The sequence below is a fragment of the Protopterus annectens genome, chromosome 2.part2, assembly GCF_019279795.1.
Source record: "Protopterus annectens isolate FY-2018-M chromosome 2.part2, PAN1.0, whole genome shotgun sequence".
NCBI lineage: Eukaryota > Metazoa > Chordata > Ceratodontiformes > Protopteridae > Protopterus > Protopterus annectens.
The window spans coordinates 74,019,660-74,038,266 of record NC_056730.1 but is presented as its reverse complement, the minus strand read 5'-3'; the positions used below and the strand labels follow the sequence as shown (position 1 = coordinate 74,038,266).

Here is an 18,607-nt window from a genome sequence, read left to right as displayed (position 1 = left end):
AAACCTAGCCAAGCTAGAGTTTTCACTGTGTGATACCTTAAACCTCCTGGAGTAGAGACCCATGGGATATATACAAATGACCCCTTAAGGACATCAAGTGTTTCAGCTAAAAGGCTCCTGAATGTCCATGACTTTTTCCTTTTTAAGTCTTTATGTCCAGATTCAGGCCAACAAAGCCAAACAACACTAGCTGTGGACTTATGGATATCAGCTGGGTTTAAAGACCCTGTGTTTCTAGAGTACAGACAAACAGTCCAATTATGATGTGCTGATGAGGTTTTAAGAAGGCGGAAACATGCATGTCCCCAGGTAGTGTTTCCTTGTAGTTTTTACTAATTGGTTTGTCTGTGTGACCATTTTAGTTTTCCAGGAAAAATGGTAAGAGTTAAACCTTATAGAATCCTAGAAACCAAGAAGGTAAGCTGTTAACCAGACAATAAGAAAGACGATAAAAAAAAGAAGTTATGTACCTACCATAACATTTCATGTTAGTTGTCTTCATCTCGCTTTCTTTCTTGCTGGTTGGGATCGGAGCCGATCCTCGGCTCAGACTCGGCCATCTTCTATAGCTTAAGAGCTGTTTACTGGCTCGAGGCTACCCCTTATCCCATGATGCCTAGCGCTAACTACCTAGATCTCGTTTGAAATAGCTAACCCTAGCCATAGCTAGAGAATGAACCTCTCCAAACAAATTGTTGAGCACACCTGTCACACTCTAAGTCCGTACAGGAAACATCCAGAGAACACTCAGCCAGTGAAACTTGAACTCCTCTCAGTGCAATGGGATAGGGGGATGGAGGGTGGGGCGCAAGAAAGAAGGTGAGATGAAGACAACTAACATGGAACGTTATGGTAGGTACATAACTTCTTTATGTTAAGATGTCTATCTCGCCTTCGTTCTTGCTGGTTGGGACAGCGTCCCTAGCACCTACAATCCTGGGCGGCTCATTGGAACAGACTTTTCAAAACAGTGGAACCAAAGTTAGCTCTGCTCCTGGAGACCATATCTAGCTTGTAATGAGAAATAAAGGTTTGAGGGTTTGCCCACATAGCAGCTGCACAGATAGTGTCCATCGGCAACCTAGACTGGAAGGCTACAGAGGTGGTCAAAGCCCTAGCAGAATGACCTTTTGGTTTGACAGATAATTCTTTGTTTCTCAGTTGATAGATGAAAGTAATAATGTGAGACAACCATCTGGATAAGGTCACTTTGGAAACTTGGAGACCTTGTTTGCCCAGAGCATAGGAAAGGAATAATTGGTCCAACTTTCTTATATCTTTTGTCCTATGCAGGTAAAAACGCAATTGTCTATGAACATCCAATTGATGTAATTTGTATTCTGCCTCGTTGGTGTGGTTAGGAAAGAACACAGGTAGGTCTATAGATTGGTTTAAATTATTTTCTGAGCAGACTTTAGGAAGGAAAGAGGGATTAGCCCTCAGAGCAACCCTGTCCTTATGAAAAACTAAGTATGGAGGACGGACACATAGTGCCTGAAGTTCAGAGACACGTCTGGCTGAAGTAATAGCTACCAGAAAGAGAGTTTTCCAAGATAGGAACTTAATGGAGGAGGACGCTGCAGGTTCAAAAGGGGGCATAACTAAGGAAGTTAGTACCAAGTTTAGGTCCCAAGGAGGAGGGGGATCACTCACTGGGGGTCTAAGGAGAGTAGTCCTTCTTAGAAAAGTTTTACATAGCTTATGAGACAATGTTTGCATTAGACAACCCAGCATGAAAGTTTGAGATGGCCGCTAATTGAACCCTGATTGCAGCAGACGCGGACCCAGAATGAAAAAGTTCTGCTAAGAACTCCAAGATTTCGTGGACTGGGGCTGAAAAGGGATCTATGTTCCTAGCCTCTGCCCAACAAGAAAAATGTTTACATTTGCTGGCATAAGTCCTTCTAGTGGCGGACTTGTGAGAGGAGACAATAATTTCATGTATGGCCGGGGAAATGCTGGGAAGCCTGGCTAAGGTTGGAAGTGGAGCAACCAAGCTGTGAGCTGGAGTGTTTGAAGGGATTGATGCAGCCCGCCTGACTGATGAATCAGTAGGTCTGGAATCGGATCCAGAGTCCAAGGCTGCTTGAGTAGGTAATGGTGCAGGAATGGGAACCATATCTGTCGAGGCCAGTAGGGGGCAATGAGGATCATTCTGCAACCCAACGACATTGCTTTCTGTATGAGTTTCGGTATCAGGGGAAACAGAGGGAAGGCATAAGGAAGTCCCTGAGGCCAATCGTGGACTAGAGCGTCTCTGGTAGAATGACCAGGAAGCGGAAGAAGGGGGAAGTAGTTGCTGCATTTGCTGTTGAAGGGGGTGGCAAAAAGGTCACAGCAAGGCTGTCCCCATTTGCGGAAGATCAGATCCGCAACTAGCTGGTTTAGAGACCACTCGTGAGGCATGACAATAGCTCTGAGCCTGTCCGCTATGACGTTGGACCTCCCAGGGATGTGCGTCGCAATCAGAAATCGTTGGGAGGAAATCGCCTACTGCCAGAGTCAGAGTGCTTCTTGACATAGGGGGTAGGACCTGGTTCCGCCCTGCTTGTTGATGTACCACACCACCCACATGTTGTCCGTTTGAATTGCAATGGTCCCAGAAGGAAGAGAGTCCTGAAGAGCTTGCAATGCTAAGAGCACGGCCCTCATTTCTAAGACGTTTATATGCAGATGGTACTCGTGAGGCTGCCAAGTGCCTTGGACTGTCCTGCCCTGATAATGCCCCCCCCCCTATCAGGGAGGCATCCGTGGTCACTGTGGCAACCGGAGGGGGCTGAATGAAGGGTCTGCCCTGAGACACTAGTGGGGAGACCATCCACCAGGAAAGGTGCCTTTTGCATGCTTCTGTAATCAAAATCATGCGAGACATAGGAAGCTGTTGGAAAGACCACTGTGTGAACAGTAGCCACTGAAGGATTCTCATGTGAAAGTGGGCCAGAGGGATTAGGAGAATTGCCGTTGCCATGGAACCCAGAGTTTGGAGGACGAATCTGACTTGGATCCTTTTGCTCTGCATTAGAATTTGTACTTGCTGGCGAATTAACGATACCCTGTCGGGTGGAAGCCTTGCGGACATGTTCCTTGTGTCGAAGTCTGCTCCTATATAGGTGATAGACTGACAGGGCAACAAGGCAGATTTTTCAAAGTTTATTGTAATACCTAGCTGGGAGAAAATTGTGATTGTATAGTCCCTGGCTTGCAGAAGTTGATGCCTGGTAGTAGCAGTGAGGAGCCAGTCGTCTAGATATGGAAACACCTGGAATCCTTGACGTCTCAGGTGAGCCGTGACCACTGCCATACATTTGGTGAACACCCTGGGGGCTGTGGTGAGACCAAAGGGCAGAGCTCTGAACTGGTAATGACTGGCCCCCAGCCAGAAGCGAAGGAATCTCCTGGAGCGCCTGTCCATTTTGATGTGATAGTACGCATCCTGAAGATCTATGGAGCACATCCAATTGTCCTGACCCAGAAAGGGTAGAATGAACTGTAGTGTGACCATCCGAAACTTTGTTCTTTGAACATACTTGTTCAGTCTGCTGAGATCCAAAATCGGTCTCCAGTCCCCTGTCTTTTTTGGTACCAGAAAGAACCTTGAGCAAGTTCTGGATCCGTGTTGGTCTGCCGGGACTTCCTGCATGACTCTTTTTTCTAGCAGTTTTGAAACTTCTGTAACTGCTTGGTCCCTCAGATTGGGTGGAACATCTGAAAGGGATTTGCTTGACGGTAAGGGGGGCTGAGAGAAAGGGATTTTGTAACCTCCGGATATAACTGACTGTACCCATTTGTCTTGCGTTAAACTTTGCCAGGCTTTTGGGTACAGTGAAAGTCTTCCCCCGACTGCCTCCAGAGACAGGCAGCCAGGCAACCCTTCAGGGATGCTGGAAGGGCTTCTCAGAGAAGGATTCTCTGCTGCCCTGGTTCTGCGGACCTCCTCTGCCACGAGGGCGGCATCTGTTGTTGCTTCCTCCTCTGCCTCTGGAGGAAAAATCACTACGTGTGTCAGGCGGGGCTCCCTGGGATTTTCGGAACCACATTTTGCCACTCTTCTGACCCTTGGGGTATGGTCTGGAAGGAGTGGAAAAAAGTACAGTTTTGTACCTACCATAAATGTAGATGTTCGAAGATCCACATTGCTGCAGTCCTTACACTTGGGTAGTCCGCTGTCCTCGGTCGGCCCGAATATCAAAGTATAAGGCTGACGTCGGTCAAGGCGCATTAGACTGACATCAGGACGTCAGGGTACAAATGCGCATGACCGACGTCATATCCTCAGTCTTTTCTTGCCCCAGATGTCAGAAGACCCTAAACAGAAAGGTCAAAACCAAAAGACAGCAAACAACCAACCAACCACCCTTGCACTAATAATATGTACAATATATACAATATACACAATATACACAATATTTACAACCCAACCCACACAACCGCCTCTAACTACAGAGGGGAAGGAGGGAGGGTAAATTGGACTGCAGCAATGTGGATCTTCGAACATCTACATTTATGGTAGGTACAAAACTGTACTATGTTCTTCATCTCACATTGCTGCAGTCCTTACACTTGGGTAGAATCCCAAAGCAGAGGTAAGGGAGGATGGCAAAACTATAAACAAGCAGGAGCTGCCAAAATGCCCTGTAAAATAGCAGTGGCAAACCCAGCCCTAGATTTAGAGTAAAGTGGAAGGTGATAATGCTTAGAGAAAGTATGCACTGAACTCCAAGTAGCTGCCTCCAAAATATCTTTAGTTGCCACCCCCCTTAAAAAGCTGTCGAAGTGGCAGTAGCCCTAGTGGAATGAGGCCTAATCCCAGCTGGAATCTCCTTGCCATGATGGGAATAACAGAAAGCAATGCAAAACCCAATCCACTTAGAAATAGTTTGTTTTGACACAGGCTTGCCCTGAGAACTCAAAGCAAAAGAAACAAATAACTGCTGAGACTGCCTGAACCCTTTAGTTCTGCTCAAATAATATCGCAACTGCCTGTGTACATCTAAAGTGTGCAAAATCTTTTCCCCTTTATTTTGGGGATTTGCATAAAAAGTAGGCAAATGAATAGTTTGGTTTAAAGCCACACTAGAAACCACTTTAGGCATAAAGGAAGGAAAGATACCCTATCCTTATGGAAAATTAAGAAAGGCTCAACCGCCATAAGGGCCTGCAATTCAGAAACCCTTCTTGCAGAGGTAATGGCCAACAAAAAAGCAGTCTTCCATGATAAATACTTCAACTCGGTAGTAGCTGCAGGCTCAAAAGGTTGTAGAGTGAGTTTCTCCAACACAAAATTGAGATCCCAAGCAGGAGTAGGAGCTCTACGTGGGGGTCTTATATTCTTTGCCCCTCTAAGAAATTGCTTGAACAAAGGATGAGAAAACAATGGTGGGTCACAGTCATAGTGAGCCGAAATTGCTGCAGCATGAACCTTAATAGAAGAGAAGGACAAACCTTTGTCCAATAACTCAGTAAGATATTGAAGAGCCGCACTTAAATTAGGCTCAGAAACATCAAAATCCTTTGCTGCACTCCAAAATAAAAATCTCTTCCATTTATCTGCGTACACTTTCCTTGTACTAGGCCTTCTAGCTTCCAAAATAACATTCACAACTTGCTGTGGAAGTTGAGACCCTCTATGGTTCAAAACAGAATATGCCAGGCTGTTAGGTGAAGAGAGTGAAGCTTGACATTGAGTAAATGACTGTTTTCCTGAGACAACAGGTGTGGAATCGAAGGCAAAGGCCATGGAGGCTCCCGTACCAGACATCTCAGTAATGGGTACCAGTGCTGTCGAGGCCAATTTGGAGCTATTAAGATCATCTTTGGCTTGTCCTGTCTGACCTTAAGAAGTACCTTTGGGAGGAGAGGCAGAGGTGGAAAGGCATACACATGAAGATTGCTCCAATTGAAAGAAAGAGCATCCACTTTCCAGGCTGTGGGATGAAACCTTTTCGTGCAAAACTTTGGCAGCTGGTGGTTTAGTGGAGAAGCGAACAGATCTATGTCTGGAGTTCCCCATGACACTGTCAATTTTTGAAATACATGAGGATCCAATTTCCAATCGTGGGGATCCATAATTCGTCTGCTCAACACATCTGCTAAGGAGTACTGTGCTCCCGGCAGAAACCTTGCCTGAAGATGTAGCTGTAAACTGAGAGCAGTCTCCCACAAAATCATTGCTTGCCTGCATAGAGGATAAGAATGTGTTCCCCCTTGCTTGTTGATGTACTACATGACAGTTGTGTTGTCTGTTAGAATCAACACCTGCCCTGGAAGAAGTAAATCCTTGAAAGCTATTAATGCAAACTGGACTGCTAACATCTCCTTCAAGTTGATATGTAGATGTTGTAGTCTGGCAGGCCACTTGTCTTGTATCCACTTTCCATTTAGATGAGCTCCCCAAGCTTTGTCTGAGGCATCTGTCGTTAGAATCTGACTCGCCTCTGGCGGGTCACAGAGAGTCCCTTGTTTAGGTGACATTCCTGAGCCCACCACAAAAATTCCTTTTGAATGCAAGGTATTATCTGAATGACAGTGTCCAGATCCTGGCAGTGCTGTGTCCATACATTTTGAGATACCATTGTAGCTTCCTCATATGCAGTTTGGCATTGGGAAGCACCAGAATACAAGATGCCATGAACCCCAAGGCTTGAAGGACTGTCCTTGCAGTCAGCCTGGACTGATGAGACAATTGATGAAAGTAAAGGGAAAGATTATTTTGTTTGTCCGGGGTCAAAAGGCCATCTGGGATGCTGTATTCAGTCTTACACCCAGAAAGCACATGTCCTGAGAGGGTACTAGACTGGACTTTATTTCGTTCACAGAATACCCCAGGCATCTTAGCACTGCTATCACATATTCCAAATGATGAAGAAGCTCGTCCTTCCTGGAGCCAGAATCAGGCAATCGTCCAAATAAGGATAGATCTGTATTCCTTTTGCCTGAAGAAAGCTATCACTGGAGCCAGAACTTTAAGTAAACACTCTGGGCACAGTAGATAAGCCAAAGGGCAATGCAGAGAACTGATAATGAGAAGTCCCAGCCAGCAGATACTTCCTGCAACTCAGTCTGATAGGAACATGAAGGTAAGCCTCCTTGAGATCCAAAGTTACCATCCAATGATCTTTGCCCAGCAGAGGTAAAAGCTGCTGTAACGTCAACATTTTGAACTTGGGAATGTCCAGATAAGTGTTGAGGATAGATAAATCCAAAATTGGTCTCCACGTGTTCCCCTTCTTTGGTACTAGGAACAGGCGAGAATAAAATCCTAGGCCCACTTCTTGCATAGGGACCGGCTGTATTGCCCCTATTTGAAGTAGCAGAGAAATTTGTTTGTGAGCCTCTATTCTTTGCTGAGGAGGAGCGGCTGGCATGCCTTTGAAAGGAGGCAAGGTATGGAAATAAAACCTGTAACCTTGGTGTATGATATCCAATACCCATCTGTCTTGGGTAATTAAACTCCAATTTTCTTTGAAAAGTGCCAACCTTCCTCCCAAAGGTGCTGCCAGGCGAAGCTCTGGCAGCTGAAAAGGTAGGTCATTGGGTCTGTTCGAAAGGACTGACCCCTGCCCTCACCGAAGACTGTGCAGGTGAACTCCCTGTTCTAGGCCTGAAAGAGCCCTGAGCTCTGCCCCTACCACGTCTAGATCTACCCCTAGACTGGGAATCATAAGAAGGATCGTCCACCCCTTGGCAGGCCAATTTCTACTAAACTTGGAGGCTGAACCTGCAAAAAATCTTTAACAGTCTGCATAGACTTAGCCTTGTCTTCCATTTTCTTTAAGACTGCCTCAACAGGTGTACCAAACAACACATCAGATTGTAAAGGAGCATCTAAAATCCTTGTCTTAACATGGTCAGATAAATTCTGATCCCTCAGCCAGGCGTGCCTGCGAAGAACTGACCCAGTGGCAGCCACCCTAGGCGAGGCCTGTACAGCATCAAAACCACATTGCAAAGAATGCTTACCCACCTGTTCAGAAACATGTACTAAATCTTGTAACTCTTTACACTCAATACCTTCCGCCAGAGCATCTACCTTAGACTTCAATTGAGAAAGTAGATAGTTTTGGTATTTCAACATGTGAAACTGGCAATTCAAAGCCCTCATAGCTAGGGTGGAAGAAGTATAGACTTTCTTTCCCCATCTATCCAAAGCCCTGGCCTCTTTATCTGGAGGAACCGGATTTTTAACAACAGAAGCCTTAACACCCTTAGGCCCCTGACTAACAGTTTCTGGGTCCGCCCTAGGACTCTTAAAAGATACTTATGAGCTTCAGGCACCCTGTAATACCTATCCGGTTTAACAGGAGCAGGAGGCAAGGAATCAGGATTAAGAGAAGCCTCTGCAAACACATCTTCCACAACATGCAGAACAGGAGGTATAGCCAAAGGCCTATGCTGGGGTAAAAACAAAAAATCCCTAAGCCTTTTCCTGGAATCAGAGAAGTCCTGACCTTCCCACTTAAAATGCTCCCTCATGGAATGAAGAGTCTCTGAAAAAGAAAAATCCTCAGGAGGAGAAGCAGAAGGAGTAGAATCATCCACATCAGAATCAGAATAAGGAGAATACTCCTGCAAGTCTTCAGCCGAAGACTCAGAAACATCCGAAACCTGCTCAAAACTCCCCAACTCAGGTTCCACCCTAGGTCTCTTGCCAGGACGTGGCAAAGAACCTCTAATCAAAGTAATCAAATCTTCTGCCATTTTAAGCATATGCTTCTTGGGCACAGATCCTGAAGAACTAGGAGTGACACCAACTGAAGCTAAACCTGGCCTGCCTCTGGGAGAAGCCCTGGAAACAGAAGGAGAGGGCCTAACCACCCTAGGAAGGGAGGGAGTACAGTAACCTGAGAAGCCCCTTCAGCCTGACCTGCCTCCTGAGAGGCCACATCCTGCAATAACAAAGTCTCCCCTGGGACTCCAGAGAAACCTCGGCGGAACCACCGGCTCCACCGACACCTCTAAAGAACCGGCGTCCGGACGGCTCTTCTTACCTAGGCTTAGCTGCTTTCTCCTTGCGCTTCTTGAAGCGGACGTGGAGCATCCGGCGGCATATTATAATTGCACCGCTTCGAAGACTAACCTGGCACAATCTAACCTTCTCTTAATAGTGCGCTTATTGAATCTAGCACAAAGCGACACCCAACAGCGTCGTGCTCAGGCCCTAAACAAGGAATACACAAAGTATGATAATCTCTATGCGGTATCTGTTTCCCACAAGAAATACAGTTATTCACTTTTCTGACATCCGGTAAACCACTGAGGCAAGAAAAACAAAATATTCTAGCGGGTACTTAGCCAACTTTGACTCGGTCTGAAACTCCGAATTCGAAAAATTTCAGAGCGAGCGGCACTGCAGCGCTGCTTCTGCATCGGACCATGCGGCAAAGACTGAGGATATGGCGTCGGTCATGCGCATTTGTACCCTGACGTCCTGATGTCAGTCTAATGCGCCTTGACTGACGTCAGCCTTATACTTTGATATTCGGGCCGACCGAGGACAGCGGACTACCCAAGTGTAAGGACTGCAGCAATGTGAGATGAAGAACATCGGACTCCCACGGCAGAGAGAGTATTGCCTTCTTGCTCACACCTAGTCAAAGTGTCTTTCACCTGTGGTTCAAAAAGAAAGGAACCGTCAAAGGGGGTGTTGGTGAATGACGCTCTAAAGGGTTCCGCAAAATTACACAGCCACATCCATGCGTGTCTCCTAAGGGCCACACCTGTATCTGCGGTTCTACTCGCACCATCGGCTGCATAGGAAATGAGCCTCATGGAGGAGTTGACTACAGAATTAAGGGTCGCCAGCTGGGAAGCCACTTTAGCTTGAGCCCCTTCAGCTGATGGATCTTGAAGGGTATCTCTGAGCTCTTTAAGGAGATCCCCCTGAAGCCAGGTAAAATGGCATAAGTAATTCAGTGACCTCATAGAAAAGGTCGCTGAAGCAAACATTCGCTTTGTGTATCTATCCATAGTCCTAGACTCCTTGTTAGGAGGATGGACAGACGAAGAAGTTTCCGGTAACTCCTTTTTAGTGGCTGCTGCTACCACCATGGCACCCACAGGAACACCTTTGGTAAGGAACTGCTTATCAAGGGGTGCAGTGATAAACTTGCTAGGTCTCCTCAGGGTTAGTTCCACTGTATCCGAGGTTGACCAAGCCTTTCGAGCCACCACAGACATGAGTGGATCAAAAGGCGGAGAAACCCAGGAAGTGGAAGGTCGGGAACCGAACGCATCCAGGAATACAGACTCATCCTCGGTAGGGGCTAGGGGACTCCAGTTCCCCCTCTGCTTAAGCATTTCTAGGATGTCCGAGAAGGAAACATCTTCAGAGGGGGACCTCGGGGACCCTTCTGAATCATCTAAGTTTGTATCAGAAGTGAAAGACTCAGGGGAGTCAATGTGCTTCCGCTTGCACTTCTTCTTACGAGGGGGCTCATCTGAATGATCGGGGAGGCCTCGGAAGAAGAGGAAACACCCAATGGGGTGCCCTGGAGAGCCGGCTCCCCACGCTTGGGGTCTGGAGGAGGAGCAGAGGTTGTTGCAGGCACTAGAGGGGATGGAGCCGGTGGGGTCGATCGTGGAGCTGACTCAGAGGCCAGCACACTCCTCATGACATTGAAGGCATCCCTGCCACGATACAGAGAAGGATCCGGTTCCGAGGCCGATCTAGGAGCCAAACTCACCTGCGTGAAGCTCCGAGAGGGAGAACGGGGTCAGACAAGGGTCCGATGCCACTCGCCCCCTTGGAGCAGATGATTCGGTGCCCAGATCCCTCGGACGGTACCATTGAGGGAATCGGAGCCAATGACAGAACCAAAGTAGAAATAGTTATCGGAGCCGACTGTTCCACGACTCGAACCCCAATGAACTCCAGCTCCGAGCTCAAAGGAGTCGGAGGAGGAACATCGATAGAAGTGGACGGAGCAGACACCTGTTGGGGAGAGCTGGACAACATCTTGGCAAGTGCCTGCGACTTCTGCAACCTACTGACCACTCTCTCCATGTCGTGATCCGAGAGCCTACAGGACTGAGAGGAGTGGGAAGATCTGTGACTGCGCTCACTCTGAAGCAGGGGAGACCGAGGAGCCAAATGTATGGACTCCAGAGAAGGGGACCTCAGCCTCTTGTGGCTCTGCAACGGCTCCGAAGATGCTGATGGAGCCGACGGGGGGATAGTCTCATCGATTCTGGCTGGAACCGAAGTGGCAGGTAAAGTCTAAACCAATGACGGTTCCGAGCTTGGAGCCGACGATTTGGTCGGTTTTGGGGAATTCACAGGCTGAGCCTTGGCCGGTGACTCCTGGGGCTTTAAAAGACCCCTCAGAATAAGCTTATTTTTACGCTCCTGCAGAACTCTTGGACTAAATGTATGGCATATAGAACAATAGTCCTGCAGGTGCACTGCACCTAAGCAGAAGACGCAAGAAGTGTGCCCATCTGTCAGAGACATTTTCTGACAGCATGAGTCACACTTCTTGAATCCCAAAACCTTGGACTCTTTAGACATCCTGTATCCAAAAAAAAAAATACCTGAAGAGATACTACACTGATGTTAGCCAAAAAGCCGAAAGGCTATAACAAAATGCCACAACACCAACAAAAGCAAAAAAGAGAAAAAACACAAAGTCAAAGCTAAAGATGTGAGGGGTTGGGAGGGTGGCCTAATGGTTAAGGTGTTTGCCTTACAAACACATGGTGCAGGGTTTGAGTCTCACAAGGGATAATTGGCTAAGCTTAAAATGGCTCACAAGGGCAGTTAGCTTAGTACTAATCTATGAACCTATGAACCTAAGATATTCTTTTTTTTTTTTTAACTAGGAAGCCTCTAACTTAAATGGCTACCTAAAGAAAGATAGAAGAAAGGCCTTGAAACTAAGCGCTACCTGAGAGAAAGGGATAGGAGGGGGAGGGGGAGAACTCTCTAATTTAAATGAGTTCTAAGGAGGGGGAAACTACAATATACTTAACTAATACACAAGAAAGAGAGACTACAAAACTAAACAATAACTCCCGAGAAAAACACGATCTTAGCTAGAAAAGTTCAATAAGAAACTTAATACAAGCCTGATTCAGTAAAAACGACACCTCGCAGCTGAAGCGGCAAACTAGATCTGGGTAGCTAGTGCTAGGCATCATGGGATAAGGGGTAGCCTCAAGGCAGTAAACAGCTCTCGAGCTATAGAAGTTGGCCGAGTCGGAGCCCCTCGGCTCCGATCCCATCCAGCAAGAACGAAGGCGAGATAGACAACTTAACATCTAAATGTTATTGAATCTTAGCATGCCAGTAACTGTTCAGTGGTATCACTGCCAAACCCAGATGGAGTCATTCAATCCTGTAATGATTTTCATACTTAACGTAGTCACCAAGTGCAGTGCCTACCCAGTACCCCATGTAGATGAACTAGTTGAAAGATTGGATAAAGCTTAGTATCTTCCACCCTCAGCTTTGCAAAGAGATATCGGCAGATTCCCCAATTAAAATAGACACTGAAGCAAAAAATACATAAATAAATTAGTACAAATCTTTCCTTATCAATGTCAGGAAGTTAACTAATACCTGGCAAAGGTCAGAGCTAGTCAATGACACTACTTTGACCCATAGGAAATAGTGGATATCCTAGCTCACAAATTAAGTACAAAGTTACACTTATTCCACAGTTCCAGCCACCCCTATAATTACTGTGGAACAAGTTCTCTCAGTCCTCTCAAAAGCTAACACCTCCTTCTGCATGGGTCCTGATAACACAACAACATGTCTAATTATCAAATATAAAGTATGGCTTAACTGAACTCTTGCTTAAACTCTTTAAGCCTCCCCAATGGTAACATTATCAAAGCCTGGAAAACAGCCATTATAATACCATTACACAACAGGACACAAATATGAATTTGGTTGAGTACAGACCCATTAGTATCACTAGCCTCATATTTAAGGCTACAGGACTATGGGATGTATATCTCAGACCTCATGAATCTGGATACTGAAACTCTCTTAATCCTCAATCCTCTTCAAATCAGCTTTGTCAAAGGCACATCCTGCTTCTTCATACACCTTTGAAAATCACCAAAGCAGTGTATAAAATGGTTTAATAAATCTGTATTACACAAAATAAAGCATATGGGCACAGCTGGCATAATGGTTAAGGTCTTCCATGCACTAGGTACAAGGTTTGAGCCTAACCTCTGGCTAATACATGCGCTGAGTTTGTATATTCTTCCTGTGTCTCTGTGGGGTTCCTCCTGCCTCTCAAAAACATGCTGGCTTTTTCCACCTCAAAACTCATCAAAGAATGGAATTGTAGGCAGCAGCATAGACTCTAGATGTTGCCTACTGGGGAAGAGTTGTACAGAGTCTAGATGTTGGCTAATGGGGGGGAGAGTTGTACAGACCAACATTTTTAGGCACCAACCGTTGAGCTCAGTATCCTCTATGTAGGGGAACAATCCAGCTACCATGTGGTCACCACCAAGGGGGAAATAATTTCCAGCAACTAGAGGTTCTCCTGTTGAAGACACCTCAGCACGAAAATTCAGGCACAGGATAGGGAAGCAGTTAGAAGTCAGCAGCTGAAGGTAGGTGTTATAAACAGCTGTTGGTCATATATTTTATTTAGCTGTGTTACCAGCGGTAAATATCTTGAGATGCTTTTTATTATCCATGGCTGGTTAAACAGCTGATGGATCCCCGTACATGCTCTATATCACGTTTGCTGTTTTAACAGCTGTTGGGGTCTTGAGCTGGTTTTAAGTATGCTTAGCTGTTAGAACAGCTGTTGGATCTTTATAACAGTTCTATCCAATGATCCATAAGCCTTGTATTTCTAAGTAAATGGCAGTTATCTTACTGTTTCTCAAACACATGCAGGAGAACAGAAATTCTTACACTTAGTTTTTGGTTAAAATTGATTCAAATAAAGGGCCATGTCAGGGCTAACCACTTGATGGTGTAAAATTCTTAGACATTTAGTCTTAATGTTTTGCAAGTAGCTACTGTTTCCTTATTGACCACCTTAAGCTTTATATAAACATTAAATGGACAAAAGTAGGGAACTGATCCATCATGGGTATCACGATGCCAGCCCAGGTTTCTGGAATTTTGTAAATAATTCTATGTCATTTGTGAATACTGATACGATTTATACAGAACTGTATGATATGTACCGAGTTAAAATATAACCACAGCATGCCCTGCTGACTTAGAACAGAACATAAGTTAAAATTAGATTGCTTTACGATTGTGCTATAAAGGTTCTCTCTCAGTTTCAGTGCAGCAGAGACAATGTCTAGAGCTAGAAGTTTTTGTATAGTCTTAGAAGAGAAGTAATTACTAGGTTTAAAATGAAAAGTGTTTTTTATTGTTTTATGACTTCCAAGATCTGCAAACATCTTGAGAGATACAGTGGATATAAAAAGTTTACACAACCCTGTTAAAATACCAGGTTTTTGTGATATAAAAAAATGAGACCACAATAAATCATTATAAAACTTTTCCCACCTTTAATGCGACCTATAAACTGTACAATTCAATTGAAAAACAAACAAATCTGTTAGGGGGAAAAATATAAAAAATAAAAAAACGTACAATAAGCTGATTGCATAAGTGTACACACCCTTAAACTAATACTTTGTTGAAGCACCTTTTGATTTAATTACAGCATTCAGTCTTCTTGCGTACGCACCTGCCATCAATTAAAGAGGCTCTGATTAACCCCAAATACAGTTCAGCAGTCCTAGTAGGATTTTACTGACATTTACTCAGTTGCCTGCTACAGCAAAAGCCATGGTTCGCAGACAGCTTACAAAGCATCAAAGGTATCTCACTGTTGAAAGGTATCAGTCAGGAGAAGAGTAGAACCAATTTCCACAGCATTGGATATACCATGGAACACAGTGAAGACCGTCATCAAAAATGGAGAAAATATGGGACAACAGTGAAGTTGCAAACAACTGGATGTCCCTTCAAAACTGATGAAAAGACGAGACGAAAACTGGTCAGGGAGGCTGCCAAGAGACCTACAGCAACACTAAAGGAGATGCAGGAATTTCTGGCAAGTACTGGTTGTCTACAACATGTGACAGCAATCTCCCGTATTCACCATATGTCTGGGCTATGGGGTGGGGTTACAGGACGGAAGCCTTTTCTTACACAGAAAAAAAATCAAGGCCTGGCTAAAATTTGCAAAACAGTACATCAAGTCTCCAAAAAGCATGTGGGAAAATGTTTTATGATCCGATGAGACCAAGGTTGAACTTTTTGGCCAAAATTCCAAAAGGGAAGTTTAACACAAAAACACTATGCATCACCAAAAGAACACCATCCCCATGGTAATGCATGGTGGTGGCAGTATCATGCTTTAGGGTTGCTTTTTTCAGCTGGAACTGGGGCTTTAAGTCAAGGTGGAGGGAATTATAAACAGTTCCAAATACCAGTCACTTTTGGCCCAAAACCTTCAGGCGTCTGCTAGAAAGATGAAGATGAAGATGAACTTCAATTTCAACACGACAATGACCCCAAGCATACATCCAAATCAACAAAAGAATGGCTTCACCAGAAGAAAATTAAAGTTTTGGAATGGCCCAGCCAGAGACCAAACCTAAATCCAATAGAAAATCTGTGGGGTGACCTGAAGAGGGCTGTGCACAAGAGATGCCCTCACAATCTGACAGATTTGGAGCGTTTTTGCAAGGAAGAGTGGGCAAATATTGCTAAGTCAAGATGTCCCATGCTGATAGACTCCTACCCAAGAAGGCTGAATGTTGTAATTAAATCAAAAGGTGCTTCAACAAAGTATTAGTTTAAGGGTGTGCACACTTATGCAACCAGTTTATTGTACATTTTTTTTTTTTTTGTATTTTCCCCCCAACAGATTTATTTGTTTTTCAATTGAATTGTACAGGTTATAGGTCACATTAAAGGTGAGAAAAGTTTTTAAATGATTTATTGCGGTCTCATTTTTTTATATCACAAAAACTTGGCATTTTAACAGGTGTGTTGATGGTGTCCACTGTTGCTTCATACTGTGCCAAACTCTCACATTCACACCACGGTGTTCCAATAAAGTGCTGTTTCTAAACAACTAGTAATACTTAACTTTGTAACATCTCTTGCTCCTAAAGACTCTACTTCAGTTCTTACACTACTTCCTTCTTTCGCAACTGATTATCGCATTTCTGCACCTGTTCACCCTTACTCTCCTCTTTATCATGTTTATTATTAATCACACAGGATATGCTGTTGTGAATTGCAATCCTACCATAAGGACTAACTTTCCCCTGCCCTTCAAGCTGTACTAGCAATCCCTTCAGGCAATTCATGTTTCAAAGCTCTAGATTTATGAATGGCTGTCCATCAGAGTATATAGAACCCGATGCTACTCAAATCACTCCTGACTTGCGGATATAACTGAGAACACAAATGACATGTCTAGGTCATGAGCACGTTTAACAAATAATTCAAGCTGAAACATATGCTGTCATTCTGATGCTAAGTCTGCACTTCTATCTTTGCTTAGGTGTCATTGTTACCCCCTCAGGAGGGGTTCTTTACACTGCTAGGCTCTAAAAGAAGTGAACACAAAGAACAGCTGGATGAAGCAGTATGAAATATTTATGGTGATGGGCATCGAATAAATTAAGATACATCATCAAGCCACATGCTTTAATGTAATTTTCATAAACTACCTTTTCTATTTTTTTCACCTACCCATACATCCACATGGGTATGTTGAAGTGATAGTAATGTATCCTTTGCTGATGCCCACTTCGTTTTAATTTATAGCAATGTGTCTTGTACCATACTTAAAATGGGAAGCCAGTGACAGATTATATATATATATATATATATATATATATATATATATAATCATAACACCTTAGTCTCATACAGTTTACATGCATGGCAGCTAGCCTGCGTTGTCCACAAATATGATAGTTCATAGGTAGGTACTAGGCTATTATCTTCACACATCCTACTGCAGATATAGGACATGATCTTTCAATCTGAATAATAACTAAGTTGCAAAATTACTTTTAAATTTCTTAATCCTCCATCTAAATACTCATACAAATATGGAGAGTCAGGAAGAACGCTACTAGCAGTCTCACTCTCTCATGGGTGAACAGTGTTGCCATACAACAAGAACACAGCATGGGTTACTGTACTGGCACTATACAATGATATCCAAAGAGCATTAACCTATACTGCAAACACCTTCAGCTGGAGATGTTTTAGATCCTAACGGAGCATGCGCCAGAGGAAAAGATTACAAGACTGTAAATTTGAATTTGATCATTAATGTTATATGTAGACCAAGAAATAATCGTTGTCTTGAGGTACGTGACAGGCAGGCTGATGGCTTCAGTCATACTTACAATGTCCACAAGGCACCCAGTTCATTACAAACCACCAGATGTTAAGCATGGTTGCATGATGGTAGACATGCAGAACAGTAATTTGGTGGAAGTTCTTTCGTAAAACAAAGAATAATGTGTCCATGAACTCTATAAGCTTGGAGAAGTAGTACCACCACAAGATTCGCATAATCTGAAAAACACAACAGAAACAAGTGCATGTAAGACGGAGGTTTTCAGGTTTGATTTTTTTTTTCTTTAAATCCAATAATACTTCCAATAAAACATAAGGTGCAGGTAAACAGCAAACTGCAGTTCTTATTATAAGCAACATGTTCACACCGAATAAAGTGCTTTTTTCCAGTCTGTCAGACGCTTTGCATACACCTTTGAACATTCTGCATACATTATGAAAAATGCTGTTATCTAAGTAGGACACTGAAGTCACAAGACAAACTTTAGGCCCAGCATGGTGATATTAAGATACTGCCAATGTTAACAAAACAGTAAAAATTCATATGCAAGAGAATCAGCAATACAAGTTACAAGACATGGTGCAAATATTTTACTTATAAAATATACACAGGATTTTGAAATCACTAGAGAACCATTGACCCAGCAAAGGTTAAATATTTAATGGAAGTATAACTTTAGTGATATACACTCAGTAAGAGGGGATGATTTACTCAACAGTACAGTGAGGGATATTTTTTATGCATACACACAGTTACTAAAGAACATCGTACATAACAAGCCAACAGGGCATAGCTAAATATGAGCTATAAATAAAACCAATTACACACCATGTCATTATGATGCTAGCTTTAGGTAGTTCCAGACATCAAGCTATATCTATTTCATTTTCCCACAGGTCATGATGTTCCAGTCTTTTCTGGTTTCCACAGGTTTAATGTGCTATAGGAACTGGCTACCACAAAGCCTACAGGGCTTAAACGTAAAAATCATGTCATAAGCCATTCTTCAGTTACTATACCAAAAGAATGCTATATATTTTTAAACAATGCTAATGGGAATACATCAAAGTAGACACATTTTTCCCATAGAGGTTTAGGTAATTACTAATCTGTAAACAGGGACTAAATAAAATTGATGTTACTATGATGCAACATATTTGCCACAAAGTATAACTAGAAATGTTACTTAAATATTGCATGACTAAAAACAGTAACAAATAAAACATGGAAGCACACAGCAAGCAAACACTATGAAATACATGTACTGATGTAAGTTGTCTCAC

The 18,607-nt window shown here is 43.7% G+C and overlaps 1 protein-coding gene across 3 annotated transcripts in view; it reads right to left on the bottom strand.

The window, feature by feature from the left end:
- Positions 1 to 18,607, bottom strand: part of ELOVL5 (ELOVL fatty acid elongase 5) — a 727,972-nt gene that overhangs the window by 60,747 nt on the left and 648,618 nt on the right. For all 3 annotated transcript variants that reach the window (XM_044063755.1, XM_044063753.1, XM_044063756.1), the window contains exon 5: positions 17,371 to 17,542. In XM_044063755.1, coding sequence (XP_043919690.1) covers positions 17,371 to 17,542 — 172 coding nt within the window. The remainder of the gene's footprint in view (positions 1 to 17,370; positions 17,543 to 18,607) is intronic.